General features: G+C 43.8%; 1 protein-coding gene across 2 annotated transcripts in view; it reads left to right on the top strand.

Moving 5' to 3' along the window:
- The first annotated feature begins 2,190 nt into the window (after nt 1-2,190).
- Nucleotides 2,191-14,097, top strand: part of FAT4 (FAT atypical cadherin 4) — a 180,133-nt gene continuing 168,226 nt past the window's right edge. The window contains exons 1-2 of one of the 2 annotated variants that reach the window (XM_047718390.1): nt 2,191-2,332; nt 2,512-7,695. In XM_047718390.1, coding sequence (XP_047574346.1) covers nt 2,524-7,695 — 5,172 coding nt within the window. In that variant the 5' untranslated portion in view covers nt 2,191-2,332; nt 2,512-2,523. Of the gene's footprint in view, nt 2,333-2,502; nt 7,696-14,097 lie in introns of those variants that run through there. The other variant, XM_047718389.1, reaches the window with a different exon arrangement.

Genomic DNA, 14,097 nt, shown 5'->3' on the forward strand with positions numbered 1-14,097 from the left:
GAGAAAAGAAAGAAAGAAAAAAAAAAAAAGACACAACTTCATCAGGATTCCTTTGGCTGCAATATGTCAAGGGGGAAATACTCCAACAGAGATCAAAATTCCAAACGTTGCGACAGGAAAAGATTTCCATCTTTCCAAAGGCCTATCATTGTTATTGTTGAAACTGTAAGGTTAGCTACTGGCACCTGGGATCCATTTGGGAAGGGTAACAAAACAAACACTGAGTTCCCTTGGCTTTTCCTATAGGAAATCCAAAGTGGGATTGGTACTGAGGCCTTGGTGCCCCTAGTCACCTAGAAGGGCGGGGAAGGGGCAAATGGGTGCAAGTTTAGAGTCTGGCTCGCCCTGGGCTTCAAGGAACTCATTCTGTAGACAAAGGAGGAACGAGGGCGATTTTGTTTGGATTCTGTCGGGTCGCATTGTACAACAGCTCTCTCCCTCTCCTCCCATCGAAAGAGAGGAGGCAGGAAATGGTTAAAGCAAATCTGCACTGTGCATTCCCAGACAGGCTTTGCTTAATCCTTCCTCCCCGCTCTAACAGACCCTCACCCCCCGCCTTTCTTTTATTTCTCTCGACCCCCTTACCCTTGAGTTATTACTAGCATAACAACCTAACGGTCTTCCTTCAGACCCCGCCACTAAAGTTATTTATCTGCAAACCTGACCCCACCCCCATCTATCCTGTGGCAGCTTTTTGCTGTTATTGCTCTGACGCCGGCCAAGATTTGACCAAAAAGAAAGAAAGAAAGAAAGAAAGAAAGAAAGAAAGAAAGAAAGAAAGAAAGAAAGAAAGAAAAAAAAAAAGAAATCATCCCCCTTCTCAGCGCCTCCGACTCGCCGGGCTCCCACACCCGACCGCCTACAGTCCTCCGGGAGGCTGGAGTGATTAGCATCCCGAGAAGCCAGTCGGAGGCTCAAAGAGCCGGAGAGCGCTCGCGGTAGGAGCGCCAGGCGGGCCTGCCTCAGCTCCGGCCCAATGGGGCTGGGGAGAGGGAGGGGCAGTAGGTGACAGGACCGGGAGCTAGGGGGAGTCCGGGCGAACTAAAGTGCGGGGATCAATGAGCAGCGAGCAAAGTTTCTGAGTCCTGCCCCAGCTCGCGGTCTTCCCTCCCCCTCTGTTTGTGTTTCAGCGACGGTCGCTGTGTGTGCGTGCGTGCGTGTGTGTGTGTGTGTGTGTGTGTGTGCGCGCAGCGGGGAAGAGGCGGGGAGTGTGAGGGACCAGCCGGAGGTTGAGAGCGGCTCGCTGAGCTCCGGCTCCACAGCGGTACAACCTTCATCCCGGGCAGGCGAGAAGGAGAGCGCTGACAGGCGCCGTCCGGAGCTGCCGCGGGCGCCGCCACAGCCCCGCGCCGACTTCCCCGCCTCCACCGCCAACCGCGAAGGAGAAAGGGGGAGCAACCGACCCCCGCCCCAAACAAAAAGGCTTGTGGATTACAAAGTGAAACTGACACGGGACAATAAAGGCAAAGATAACGTGGGCAGGGGCGAGGCGCACTGGAGTGGGCTTCTGACGGGGGCCGCCGGAGAACGATCCCCCTGGCATGGTGAGGGGAGGGGACTCGGGGACCGCGCGCCGTTCCTGCTCGACCCCTGCGAGGCCGAGAAGAAAGGGGGACGGACCTGCACTCGATTTGGATGTACAAATAATGAGACTGCAGGCACCTCGGCAGAGGTAAAAAACCAAAACCAAAACAAAAATGCTGAAGAGCCCTGGATGGTGCCTGCGCGCGACCACCAGCTCGAAGCCGCAGCAGGGGCGGCGGCGGCGGCGGCGGCTGGAGGAGAAGGGACGAAGCTGAGCGCTCCTGGGTACCGGAGCCCTAGCTCCAACGCGAGCGCCTGGAACGCAATCGCTAGCGGCCAGCGCGCAGACGCCGGCGCCCGGGCCTCAGCGGCCACTTCTGCAGCCGTGTCGAAGGGGCCTCGCAGCCTTGTTATTGAGGAGTGAGGACTTGAGGAGATCCCTCGTCTTCAGCTTTTGGGAAAGGAATTCTATAATCTCCCGGGTCGCACCGCCCCCTCTCCTGTGCGCAATTGTTCTTGCCACACATCTCTGCCGAGGTTCGTTCTTCCCTCTTCAGTTTCTTCGCCGTGGTAAGTTCTAAAGTTTCTGGAGACAATTGTTTGCAATGATTCCTCATATACCTTAAATACAGGCAACCGCTCCCAATCCACACCCACCCAGGCGAAAACGCTCAGACTCTGGATTCAAAAAACAAAGTGAAGGGGGAAAATGTAGGAGGTTGGAGAAACTTTTCTGGGAATTCATCAGCGCACAGGAGTGTCCCGCGGAATTCCTTGCGGCTTTTCGCCCGGGCATCTCTCTCGTACTGTAAGTCCAAATGGCTACCTGGAGCCTTTCTCTGACGCGATTTGCTTCTGCTGGGCTGGAGGTTCTTTGAAATAGCAGAGCTCTGAGAGCCATCGGCTGCACTTTTTGCTGGGGCTACTTAATCCCTGCTGTTATTTTTTTTTGCTTCACTCTTCCTTCTTTTTATCACACCGTTCCAGGGAACCAGGACCATGGACTTAGCAGACAGGGCTCCTGGACGCCCATGGCTCCAGCTGCCCCCTCTATCAGTATTTCAGCTCCTTCGAGTCTTTTGGCTGCTATCACAGCTCCCTGGGCCGGCCCAGGTCAGCGGGGCCGAACAGCGCCAGGTGTTCCAAGTGCTGGAGGAGCAACCTCCCGGCACGCTGGTGGGCACCATCCAGACGCGCCCCGGCTTCACCTACCGGCTCAGCGAAAGCCACGCCCTGTTTGCCATAAACAGCAGCACCGGGGCCCTCTACACCACCGCCACCATCGACCGCGAGAGCTTGCCCAGCGACGTGATCAATCTGGTGGTCCTTTCCAGCTCTCCCACCTACCCCACCGAAGTGCGAGTGCTTGTGCGGGACCTCAATGACAACGCCCCCGTCTTCCCCGATCCCTCCATCGTGGTCACTTTCAAGGAGGACAGTAGCAGCGGGCGCCAAGTCATCTTGGATACGGCCACCGACTCGGACATCGGCTCCAATGGTGTGGACCATCGCTCTTACCGCATCATCCAGGGTAACGAGGCGGGTCGCTTCCGCCTGGATATCACCCTGAACCCGAGCGGCGAGGGTGCGTTTCTGCATCTGGTGTCCAAGGGCGGGCTGGACCGCGAGGTCACACCGCAGTACCAGCTATTGGTGGAAGTGGAGGACAAGGGTGAGCCGAAGCGGCGGGGCTACCTGCAGGTAAACGTGACTGTGCAAGACATAAATGACAACCCCCCAGTTTTTGGCAGTTCCCACTACCAGGCGGGGGTGCCTGAGGACGCCGCGGTGGGCTCCAGCGTCCTCCAGGTGGCGGCGGCGGACGCGGACGAGGGCACCAATGCGGACATCCGCTATAGACTGCAGGACGAGGGGACTCCCTTCCAAATGGACCCAGAAACGGGGCTTATCACCGTGCGGGAGCCCCTGGACTTCGAGGCCAGGCGTCAGTACTCGCTTACCGTGCAGGCTATGGACCGAGGCGTGCCTTCCCTTACTGGGCGTGCCGAAGCGCTCATTCAGCTTCTAGATGTCAACGACAATGACCCCGTGGTGAAATTCCGCTACTTCCCGGCCACCTCGCGCTATGCCTCTGTAGATGAGAACGCTCAAGTGGGCACTGTAGTGGCTCTGCTCACTGTGACGGACGCAGACTCACCCGCGGCCAACGGGAATATTTCTGTGCAGATTCTAGGGGGCAATGAGCAGCGCCACTTTGAGGTGCAGAGCAGCAAAGTGCCGAATCTGAGCCTCATCAAAGTGGCCAGCGCCCTAGACCGCGAGCGCATCCCTTCTTACAACCTCACAGTTTCGGTCTCTGATAACTACGGGGCGCCCCCTGGCGCAGCGGTCCAGGCGCGTTCTTCTGTGGCAAGCCTTGTGATTTTCGTAAATGACATCAATGACCACCCTCCTGTCTTTGCACAGCAAGTGTACAGAGTGAACCTGAGCGAGGAGGCGCCCCCGGGAAGCTATGTGAGTGGAGTGTCTGCCACTGATGGCGACTCTGGTCTCAATGCTAATCTGCGTTACAGCATCGTCTCTGGCAATGGACTAGGTTGGTTCCACATCAGTGAACACAGCGGCCTGGTGACCACTGGAGTTGCCGGGGGCTTGGACCGTGAACTGGCTTCTCAGATCGTATTGAACATCAGTGCTCGGGACCAGGGGGTTCACCCCAAGTTTTCCTATGCCCAGCTTGTAGTAACTCTCCTGGATGTTAATGATGAAAAGCCAGTATTTAGCCAGCCAGAAGGGTATGATGTGTCTGTGGTTGAGAATGCCCCAACAGGGACAGAACTACTGGTGCTTAGGGCAACTGATAGAGACCTGGGTGACAATGGGACAGTGCGCTTCTCCCTGCAAGAGGCCGAGACTGACCAGAGATCCTTCCGGCTGGATCCTGTGTCTGGAAGGTTGAGTACTATCGCCTCCTTGGACAGAGAGGAGCAAGCTTTCCATTCCCTGTTGGTTCTAGCCATGGATCTGGGCTCCCCTCCCCAGTCATCAATGGTTCGCATAAATGTGAGTCTCCTGGATGTGAATGACAACAGTCCTGTGTTTTACCCAATCCAATACTTTGCTCATATTCAGGAGAATGAGCCTGGAGGAAGTTACATCACTACAGTATCTGCCACTGACCCAGACTTGGGTCTCAATGGAACTATCAAATACAGTATATCCGCTGGGGACAGGTCTCGGTTTCAAGTCAATGCTCAAAGTGGGGTTATTTCTACCAGAATGGCCCTAGACAGAGAAGAAAAAACAGCCTACCAGTTGCAAATAGTGGCTACTGATGGTGGCAATTTACAGTCTCCCAACCAGGCAATAGTAACCATCACGGTACTGGACACTCAAGACAACCCACCTGTATTCAGCCAGGCTGCCTACAGCTTCGTGGTCTTTGAGAATGTGGCTCTGGGATATCATGTGGGTAGTGTGTCTGCATCCACCATGGATCTCAATTCCAACATCAGTTATCTCATTACTACTGGGGACCAGAAAGGTATGTTTGCTATCAACCAGGTCACTGGGCACCTTACCACAGCGAGTGTGATTGACAGAGAAGAGCAATCCTTTTATCAGCTGAAAGTAGTGGCCAGTGGGGGCACAGTGACTGGAGACACTATGGTTAACATAACTGTTAAGGATTTGAATGACAACTCTCCCCATTTCCTTCAGGCTGTAGAGAGCGTAAACGTGGTGGAGAATTGGCAGGCCGGTCACAGCATTTTCCAAGCCAAAGCTGTGGACCCTGATGAAGGTGTCAATGGCATGGTACTCTATAGCCTGAAGCAAAACCCCAAGAACCTGTTTACTATCGATGAAAAGAATGGTAATATTAGTTTGCTAGGACCCCTGGATGTTCATGCTGGTTCCTACCAAATAGAGATCTTGGCATCTGATATGGGTGTCCCACAGCTCTCCTCTAGTTTCATCTTAACCGTTTATGTCCATGATGTAAATGACAACCCACCAGTGTTTGATCAACTTTCTTATGAGGTCACCCTTTCTGAGTCAGAGCCCGTGAATTCTCGATTCTTTAAAGTGCAAGCTTTTGATAAGGATTCAGGAGCAAATGGTGAAATTGCATACAGCATTGCTGAAGGAAATACAGGGGATGCTTTTGGCATATTCCCAGATGGTCAATTGTATATAAAAAGTGAACTGGACCGTGAACTTCAAGACAGATATGTTTTACTGGTTGTTGCTTCTGACAGAGCAGTGGAACCCCTTAGTGCTACTGTGAATGTTACTGTAATTTTAGAAGATGTAAATGATAACAGGCCTCTTTTTAACAGTACCAATTACACGTTTTATTTTGAAGAGGAGCAGAAAGCTGGGTCATTGGTGGGCAAAGTAAATGCTATAGATAAAGACTTTGGGCCAAATGGAGAAGTAAGGTATTCCTTTGAAATGGTGCAGCCAGATTTTGAGTTGCATGCTGTTAGTGGGGAAATTACAAATACTCGTCAGTTTGACAGGGAGTCTCTTATGAGACAGAGAGGGACTGCAGTGTTTAGCTTTACAGTCATTGCAACAGATCAGGGGCTCCCTCAGCCTCTCAAGGATCAGGCCACAGTGCATGTTTACATGAAGGACATAAATGATAATGCTCCCAAATTTTTAAAAGACTTTTACCAAGCCACCATATCAGAGTCAGCAGCCAACCTGACACAAGTTTTAAGAGTATCTGCCTCAGATGTCGATGAAGGTAATAATGGACTTATTCATTATTCTGTAATGAAAGGAAATGAAGAAAGACAGTTTGCTATAGACAGTACCTCTGGTCAGGTGACACTAGTGGGCAAATTAGACTATGAAGCAACACCTGCCTATTCCCTTGTAATTCAAGCAGTGGATTCAGGTGCAGTCTCCCTCAACTCCACCTGTACCTTAAATATTGATATTTTAGATGAAAATGACAATACCCCTTCTTTCCCTAAATCAACGCTGTTTGTTGATGTTTTGGAAAACATGAGAATTGGTGAACTCGTGTCCTCTGTTACTGCAACTGATTCAGATTCAGGTGACAATGCTGATTTACATTATAGTATCACTGGAACTAACAACCATGGAACTTTTAGCATCAGCCCAAACACTGGGAGTATTTTCCTTGCCAAAAAATTGGACTTTGAGACACAGTCTTTGTACAAATTAAATATAACAGCAAAAGACCAAGGAAGGCCTCCTCGTTCGTCTACAATGTCAGTGGTTATACATGTGAGGGACTTTAATGACAATCCTCCTAGCTTTCCTCCTGGGGATATTTTCAAGTCCATTGTTGAGAACATTCCTATTGGAACATCTGTCATTTCAGTGACTGCACATGACCCTGATGCAGACATTAATGGGCAACTCTCCTATACAATCATTCAACAGATGCCCAGGGGCAACCACTTTGGCATAGATGAAGTCAAAGGCACTATATATACTAATGCTGAAATAGATCGGGAATTTGCCAATCTCTTTGAGTTAACCGTAAAAGCCAATGATCAAGCCGTGCCTATAGAAACGAGACGCTATGCTTTGAAAAATGTGACCATCTTGGTCACAGACCTCAATGACAACGTTCCAATGTTTATATCACAAAATGCCCTTGCTGCAGACCCTTCAGCTGTGATTGGTTCTGTTCTGACAACGATAATGGCTGCAGACCCAGATGAAGGGGCAAACGGAGAAGTGGAGTATGAGATCATCAATGGGGACACAGACACCTTCATTGTGGATCGTTATAGTGGAGACCTGAGAGTGGCTTCAGCACTGGTGCCTTCTCAGCTGATCTATAACCTCATAGTTTCAGCAACAGACCTTGGCCCTGAAAGGAGGAAATCAACCACTGAATTGACCATAATTCTTCAGGGCCTTGATGGACCTGTTTTTACTCAACCCAAATATATAACTATTTTGAAGGAAGGTGAACCCATTGGTACCAACGTAATATCCATAGAAGCAGCTAGCCCTAGAGGATCTGAAGCCCCAGTGGAGTATTATATTGTTTCAGTTCGTTGTGAAGAAAAAACAGTTGGACGCCTCTTTACTATTGGACGACAGACTGGCATAATTCAGACTGCAGCCATTCTGGACCGGGAGCAAGGAGCATGTCTTTACCTCGTGGATGTTTATGCCATAGAAAAATCAACCGCTTTTCCCAGAACCCAGAGAGCAGAGGTAATGATTTTGTAGTCATTTATGAATTATTTGTTGATGTGCCTTTTAGAAAGATTGTTCTCTCATATTTACTTTCCATAATGATTTACCTTCATTGTTTCTATTACTGACAGGACCGTATAAAATGTTCTGTCACAAAAAGAACAAGAATCACATAAAATTGAGCTTTCATCCTGGTCAAAACCAAACAACAAACAGCTTATATGCTTTACCTCATAGCAATCATATGCATAAGGCCAGGGAGAAATCTAGCCATTTCAGAAGTGGAAAAAAAAAAAAGCTGAATCAATGCACTAACTAGACACCTCTCAGTAAGGAAGTCTGCTAGAGAATGGGCAATTTCAGACTAAATTTCTGTTCCAAAACCAAAAACTCTGGTAGAAATCAGCATTAGAGCAAAGCTTTCTGGGAGGAGTGGCAAGACAGTACCGACTGGCAGTTTACATCAGGATAGTATTAACTTTCACATCCTCAGCAGTCTTGGCAGTTTCTTTATAGACAGTGACTAATTTTAACGTGCTGAGCCAAGTTTGGGGAGATTCCTGATTTCATCTGCTTTCACATTTGAGGCACCATCTTCTGACTTAGGGTAATCCCCTCTCTTCCCTCTTGAAGGAAAGCATGTAATGTGCTATGAATTATCAGAGATTAGAGAGTGTTTCTTGATACAAATCTGTGTTCAGTGCTATGGTATAGGCACATGTTGCTCTGTCTGCTGATGGGTAAGAGATTAGGGTTTCTAGCATATGCCTAAAACATTCCAAGCCTGGCCTTCCCTGGGCTGTACTTTAGGCTACTACCTCTGTGTTGCATTTTCATTGAACTGCTTCCAGTGTTGTTTTGATAATCAACTAGAAATCACATAGCTAGACTCTGGAAAGCTCTTGTTCTCTGTTTTCTGAGTTCCTTTCTCCCTCCTCCTCCCCTCAAAGACATTCTAGTGTCACTCAGCCAAAAACACAAAATATCAAATGTCATTTGGGATACTTGGCAGTAACCCAGACACAATATACTAGTGAGATTGAGGTTTACGTATTTGTTTTCTTGCTTGCTTTATTTGGGGTGGTGGGGTGGTGGTGGAGGGTGAGTAGTTTTCTTCATTTAAAATATTCACTTATTATTATTACCCTTTTGAATCCCTTGTGATTTTTTTTTCATAATAGCTAGCTATAGCTATTCTTGAGATAGAGCAGCATATTCATGGCCTAGAGGATATTAGAGATATAATTAGAGATATAATTCTTAATAGAGATACAATTCTTAGCGGTATAATGCTAACTGGAATTCAGTTTTATCTTATATACATAGCCCTGAAGGGACTTGTAACCCAAATGTCCTCTTTTCCTAATTAGATTTTTAAAGATCTTAACTTGGGTCTTACATGTTGAGCTATTTGGTTTAACTTAGGCCATGATTTACATACATTTTTATATTGATATCTGGTTGTCCCTCAAGTTAACTGACCCATTTCTACCTTCCTTCTCTGGGACTATTTATTAGATAAAGAGATTTAATTAGTTAGGAAACTGAAATATTTATTAAAGATAGGCAACTAAGCTTTCTAGACTTTAGATGAATTTGCTAAACAGTGAAACAAATTATGTTATTGGTTGTTGCTTGGTTCAGTGCATTATATTTTATTAGAACAACATGGAGAATGAGAATAAATACCCATTGGTATCATTAGATTTATTTTGCCTTCCTATTTAATCATTAAATATGCAAAGATTAGCTTGGCTTAAATTTATTAAATAGTGCTGGCTCTGCAGTAGGCATGAGGATCAAAAAGTAATAATTGTAAGTCATTTTGCTGGTCATAGGGGATAGTATTCCTGTTACTTTTTAAATATCAAATAACATCAATATAAAAAATTGTTCATATTTACTACACCCTATTTATCTAAAAATCTGGGGATAATTCATTATGGTGATTTTTTGTTAAGAAAAAAAAAAAACAAAAAAACCCAAAAAACTGCCAGGGTATTTTCTGTGAACTAAAGTGCTGAAATTGTAAACCAAGTTTGAGTTTCCAAGCTCCAACCACTCCTATAATTAAAAGCAAATGTGTTTCTCCAAAGAATATTGAAAGCCGTGGTTGGGAGCTAGAATTTCATATTATTATTGGTTGTATCTTTCAAGTATATACAGTAAAGTTCTTTTTTCCTTCTGCTCAAACAATTAATTTACTGTGATTGTGCAAAAATAAGTTATGTTACCTCTGGTTGTCAGAGGTGATTTTTCAGTTGTTTGTTTTCAAGTGCAAACTTTGTCCCAATACTTTTTTTTTTTTTTTTTTTTTAATTCATGTGCACTGATAGGGCTCTGGGTTGCTTACTTAGGTTTCTGGCTAGAGTCATAGCTGATCATTCCATGGGCAAGCAGAGGGTCAGTGGGTAAAAGAGAAATGATTTAATCTGCATTCTTTTTCAAGCTCTGATGCGTGTGGGGAGAGCAGAGGCCTGTGGCTCTGATCTTGCTCATTCCAGAGATCTTTCCAATTGTATACCTTCACTCACTCTCCTTATCATATCTAAACCTTTGGCCTGAATAGGAATTCTTCAAGGATGGCTTCTGAGTTGCAGACACAAGGTTTATTATAGTTTTGTGTCTTTGTATGCTTGGATGAATCTTGATTATGTTAGAACAGCTAGAGACTGTGGACTCTGAGAAAGAAACTGAGGGATTTGGAGGGGAAGGAGTGGTGGGGGGTTGGGTGAGCCTGGTGGTGGGTATTAAGGAAGGCACGTATTGCATGGAGCACTGGATGTGGTGCATAAACAATGAATCTTGGAACACTAATAAAATAAAATAAAATAACAAAAAATAAAATGGATAAAAAAAGAACAGCTCATATAAAGTTTGTACCATTTTTCTGGGTTCAAGAAAAAATAGGGATGCAGTCCTTCAAAAGACATTTCTTTTTTAATATGTGTTGTATAGAAACATGCAACTTAGGGACTTCGTTGTACCTCAACAAAACCGGAGGTTTTGTTTCATTGATCTTTGTTATCTCAGAGTCTAGTATATACCTGTGGTATAGCAGGTGCTCTGTACATGTTTGTTAAATGAGACTGTAGAAGAGTTAAGACCAGAATATGTTTTCTTTTGTATCAGGAATAACTCAACAGAGAGAAGCTGAGGGAACCGAGGAAATTAGTAAACTTGATTTTGATCATGAATTGAACTAAGGACATAAAGACATGCTAATTATGTCTGTTGTACAAGTGAATTGAGAATTGTCAGAAAACTCAGAGAGGAAGGAGAAACTTAGGTGGGTGGTCTTACATGGAACTTAGGGTTTAATGGAAGGACATACTATATTACTATATATGTGTCCAGCTCACAGTTCTCAAATTTGTCAGTCTAAGTACCCCTGTATGCTCTTAGAAATTATTAAGGACTTAAAAGAGCTTTTGTTTAGGTGTGTCTTCTCTATCAAAATTTGTCATTTTGATCATAAAACTGAGAAAAAAAATAAATATTTATTAATTTGTTTAAAAATCATATTAAACACACATTTTTACTTTATTAGAAAACTTTATTTTCCCAAACTTAAAAAGTAATGAAAAGAGATATTATTTTGTATTTTCATAAACACCTTTAATAGATGTCTTAAGATAACACAGCTGGATTCTCAAATCTTCATTCCATTGCAATAAATTATTTCAGTTAAAGTAGATGAAAAGAATCTATCCTCACTCAGATCTATGAAATTGGATAAGGGAGATATACTTTGGTATTCTTTTCAGATAATTGTTGATTTTCTTTTTATACTACACCAGAACTCCACAAGTGGCACTTTCTTAAAATTTACTTGGAATGTAGAATTTGAAATCCTATCAGTGAACTTTTTATACTTTGTTACATAAAAATACATTGATCTATCTTGCATTTTGAATGGATTTTTTAAAAACTATTCATGATTTAGAAATATCAAGAATTGATCATTTGAAGATTTTATTTATTTATTTGACAGAGAGAAATCACAAGTAAGCAGAGAGGCAGGCAGAGAGAGAGGAGGAAGCAGGCTCCCTGCTGAGCAGAAAGCCCGATGTGGGGCTCGAACCCAGGACCTGGGATCAAGACCTGAGCCGAAGGCAGCGGCTTAACCCACTGAGCCACCCAGGCGCCCCTCAAGAATTGAACATTTGGGGGCGCCTGGGTGGCTCAGTGGGTTAAGCCGCTGCCTTCGGCTCAGGTCATGATCCCAGGTCCTGGGTTCGAGCCCCACATCGGGCTTTCTGCTCAGCAGGGAGCCTGCTTCCTCCTCTCTCTCTGCCTGCCTCTCTGCCTACTTGTGATTTCTCTCTGTCAAATAAATAAATAAAATCTTAAAAAAAAAAAAAAAGAATTGATCATTTGGAAAATATTGTTATAAGTGCTCGGAATCTTATAAAAAACTTTAAATATATATTGACTCTCAACTTCATGGCAATGGTTAGAAGTTTTTCAAAATTGGAATTTTTACTCAAAATCTCAAATTTCATTATCAGTAACATATATTATTGTTTTCCTTCAAGTGTCAGGTGCCCTTTGTTCATTTGATAACAAACAAGTATCTGCCACATACTCAAGTCTAAAAAAATATAGTTTCCCTGTCAGTTGTTCTTTCAAACAAAAACTGTATTCCATAAGGAAAACAGCTGGTTTAGCTTGCATTTCATTCACATGCATGCTTTTCTTTGAGACAACTATAGTCCTTAGGTAAAAATTAGTGGTTTAGGTACATTTTACTGTTTGCCACACAAAATATTTTAAAAATTCAGATTTAAGTGCTTAGATTTAGTAATTTTGCTATTTCTTCAAAAGATTTTCTTCAGTTTTTAAATGAAACTGGCATTTTATTTTTACTGTGAATACCTAGCAGTGAAGAATACAATTACTGCTAGAATACTGGAGAGCTACTGCTTTAATTTGTGCTAAGGCACTAGCAGTTTTACCCATCATTGTTTTTGCACCTCTGGCGTACATGTCAATACAAAGAAAAAGGCAAGTAATGTTGTTCATTATTATGAAGACAGTGTTGACTTCCCAGGCCTCTTTAATGGGTCCCTGGTATGCCTCAAGCCCCATGTTGCACTGAAGAGAACCATTGGTCCAGGTAATAAGATTTTTACATCTCAGTTTAAGAAAAGCCATTAGAAATAGTCTATTAGAAGTGTGTTTATAATATTAGGTGCACAGACTATGACAGTAACAGAAATGAATTTTAGCAATTGGGTAGTAAATTAATTTATTTTCACAATGAACACCATCAAGATTTCTAAGAGAATGAGAAGACATTTATAAGATTAGTGCTGAATACCAAGTTTAGAAATGATTGTCTTCTAGAGGGTTTAGAATCAGAGTTAGTGAACCTTATATTAAACCTCTCTGTATCTTGTGTATCATCCCTCACAGGCAAAAAATAAGCAACAGAACTCAGTAAATAATAATAATAGTAATTATAATTATAATAATAATAATTATTATTACAATAACATTTATCAACTATTGCTATGTTCATTCATTGAGTTAAGTGCTAAGTTCTTGGAGAGTTTACCCTTTGAGCCTCATAACACTGTTAATATCATTTCCACTTCATAGCTCTGGAAACAGCCTCCGAAAAGTTAAATGATTTGCTTAAATTCAGATAGCTAGAAAGGAAAATCACACCCAGTCTGCATACATCCACTATTTATACTCATACTTACTATTCTAGAAAGCCAGGGAAATCTGTGGTTTCAGTTAAGAGAAGGGCCCTTTACTCTGTAGATATGAGTATGTATGCTTTTAATAATCCTGTTTTCAAGCCCTTATTTATTGTTAAAAATCTTTGAATTACAATTCCCTTAGTCTGAACTAAGGGAAATGGCTTTTGCTTGCCTCAATCCTGGCCATCAGCAGATGCTGTACATTTTTATGGGTCAGTTAGTGGTGGTAACTGTCCCCAATTGGGATGTGTGGAAGTGTTTCTAGAGCAGGAACGAAGGGTCAGAATACAAGAGAGGGGGGCTGGAGACAAGTGAAGGGCCCAGGTATTGGTAATCCCTCTTCTAATCCACAGTACCATACAATTTGGAAGTAGATGCTGTAATTTATGAAGGTGGAGAATCCATTTTTAGATTAACAGATGATAAATCTTACTCTCCTAGGGAATATGATAAAGTTGGAGTGGATGGCGAATGAAGATTCTATTAAAGGAGGAAAAGATTTTATTGCTTTTTCTTCTTTTGATCTCCAGAGTATTCTTTTTAAAAAGCAACCTGTGATTATTTTCTGATTTTATTTTGTCTTACTGATATGTTTCCAAATTTATTAAATAAGATATTATGATTCCATTTTCAGGACATGTACAAATGTGTATTACAATCAGCAATATTGATGGCCAGTTAAGCTTATGCTCCTTATTTATATATGGCT

This window comes from Lutra lutra, chromosome 2 (genome assembly GCF_902655055.1).
Source record: "Lutra lutra chromosome 2, mLutLut1.2, whole genome shotgun sequence".
Lineage (NCBI taxonomy): Eukaryota > Metazoa > Chordata > Mammalia > Carnivora > Mustelidae > Lutra > Lutra lutra.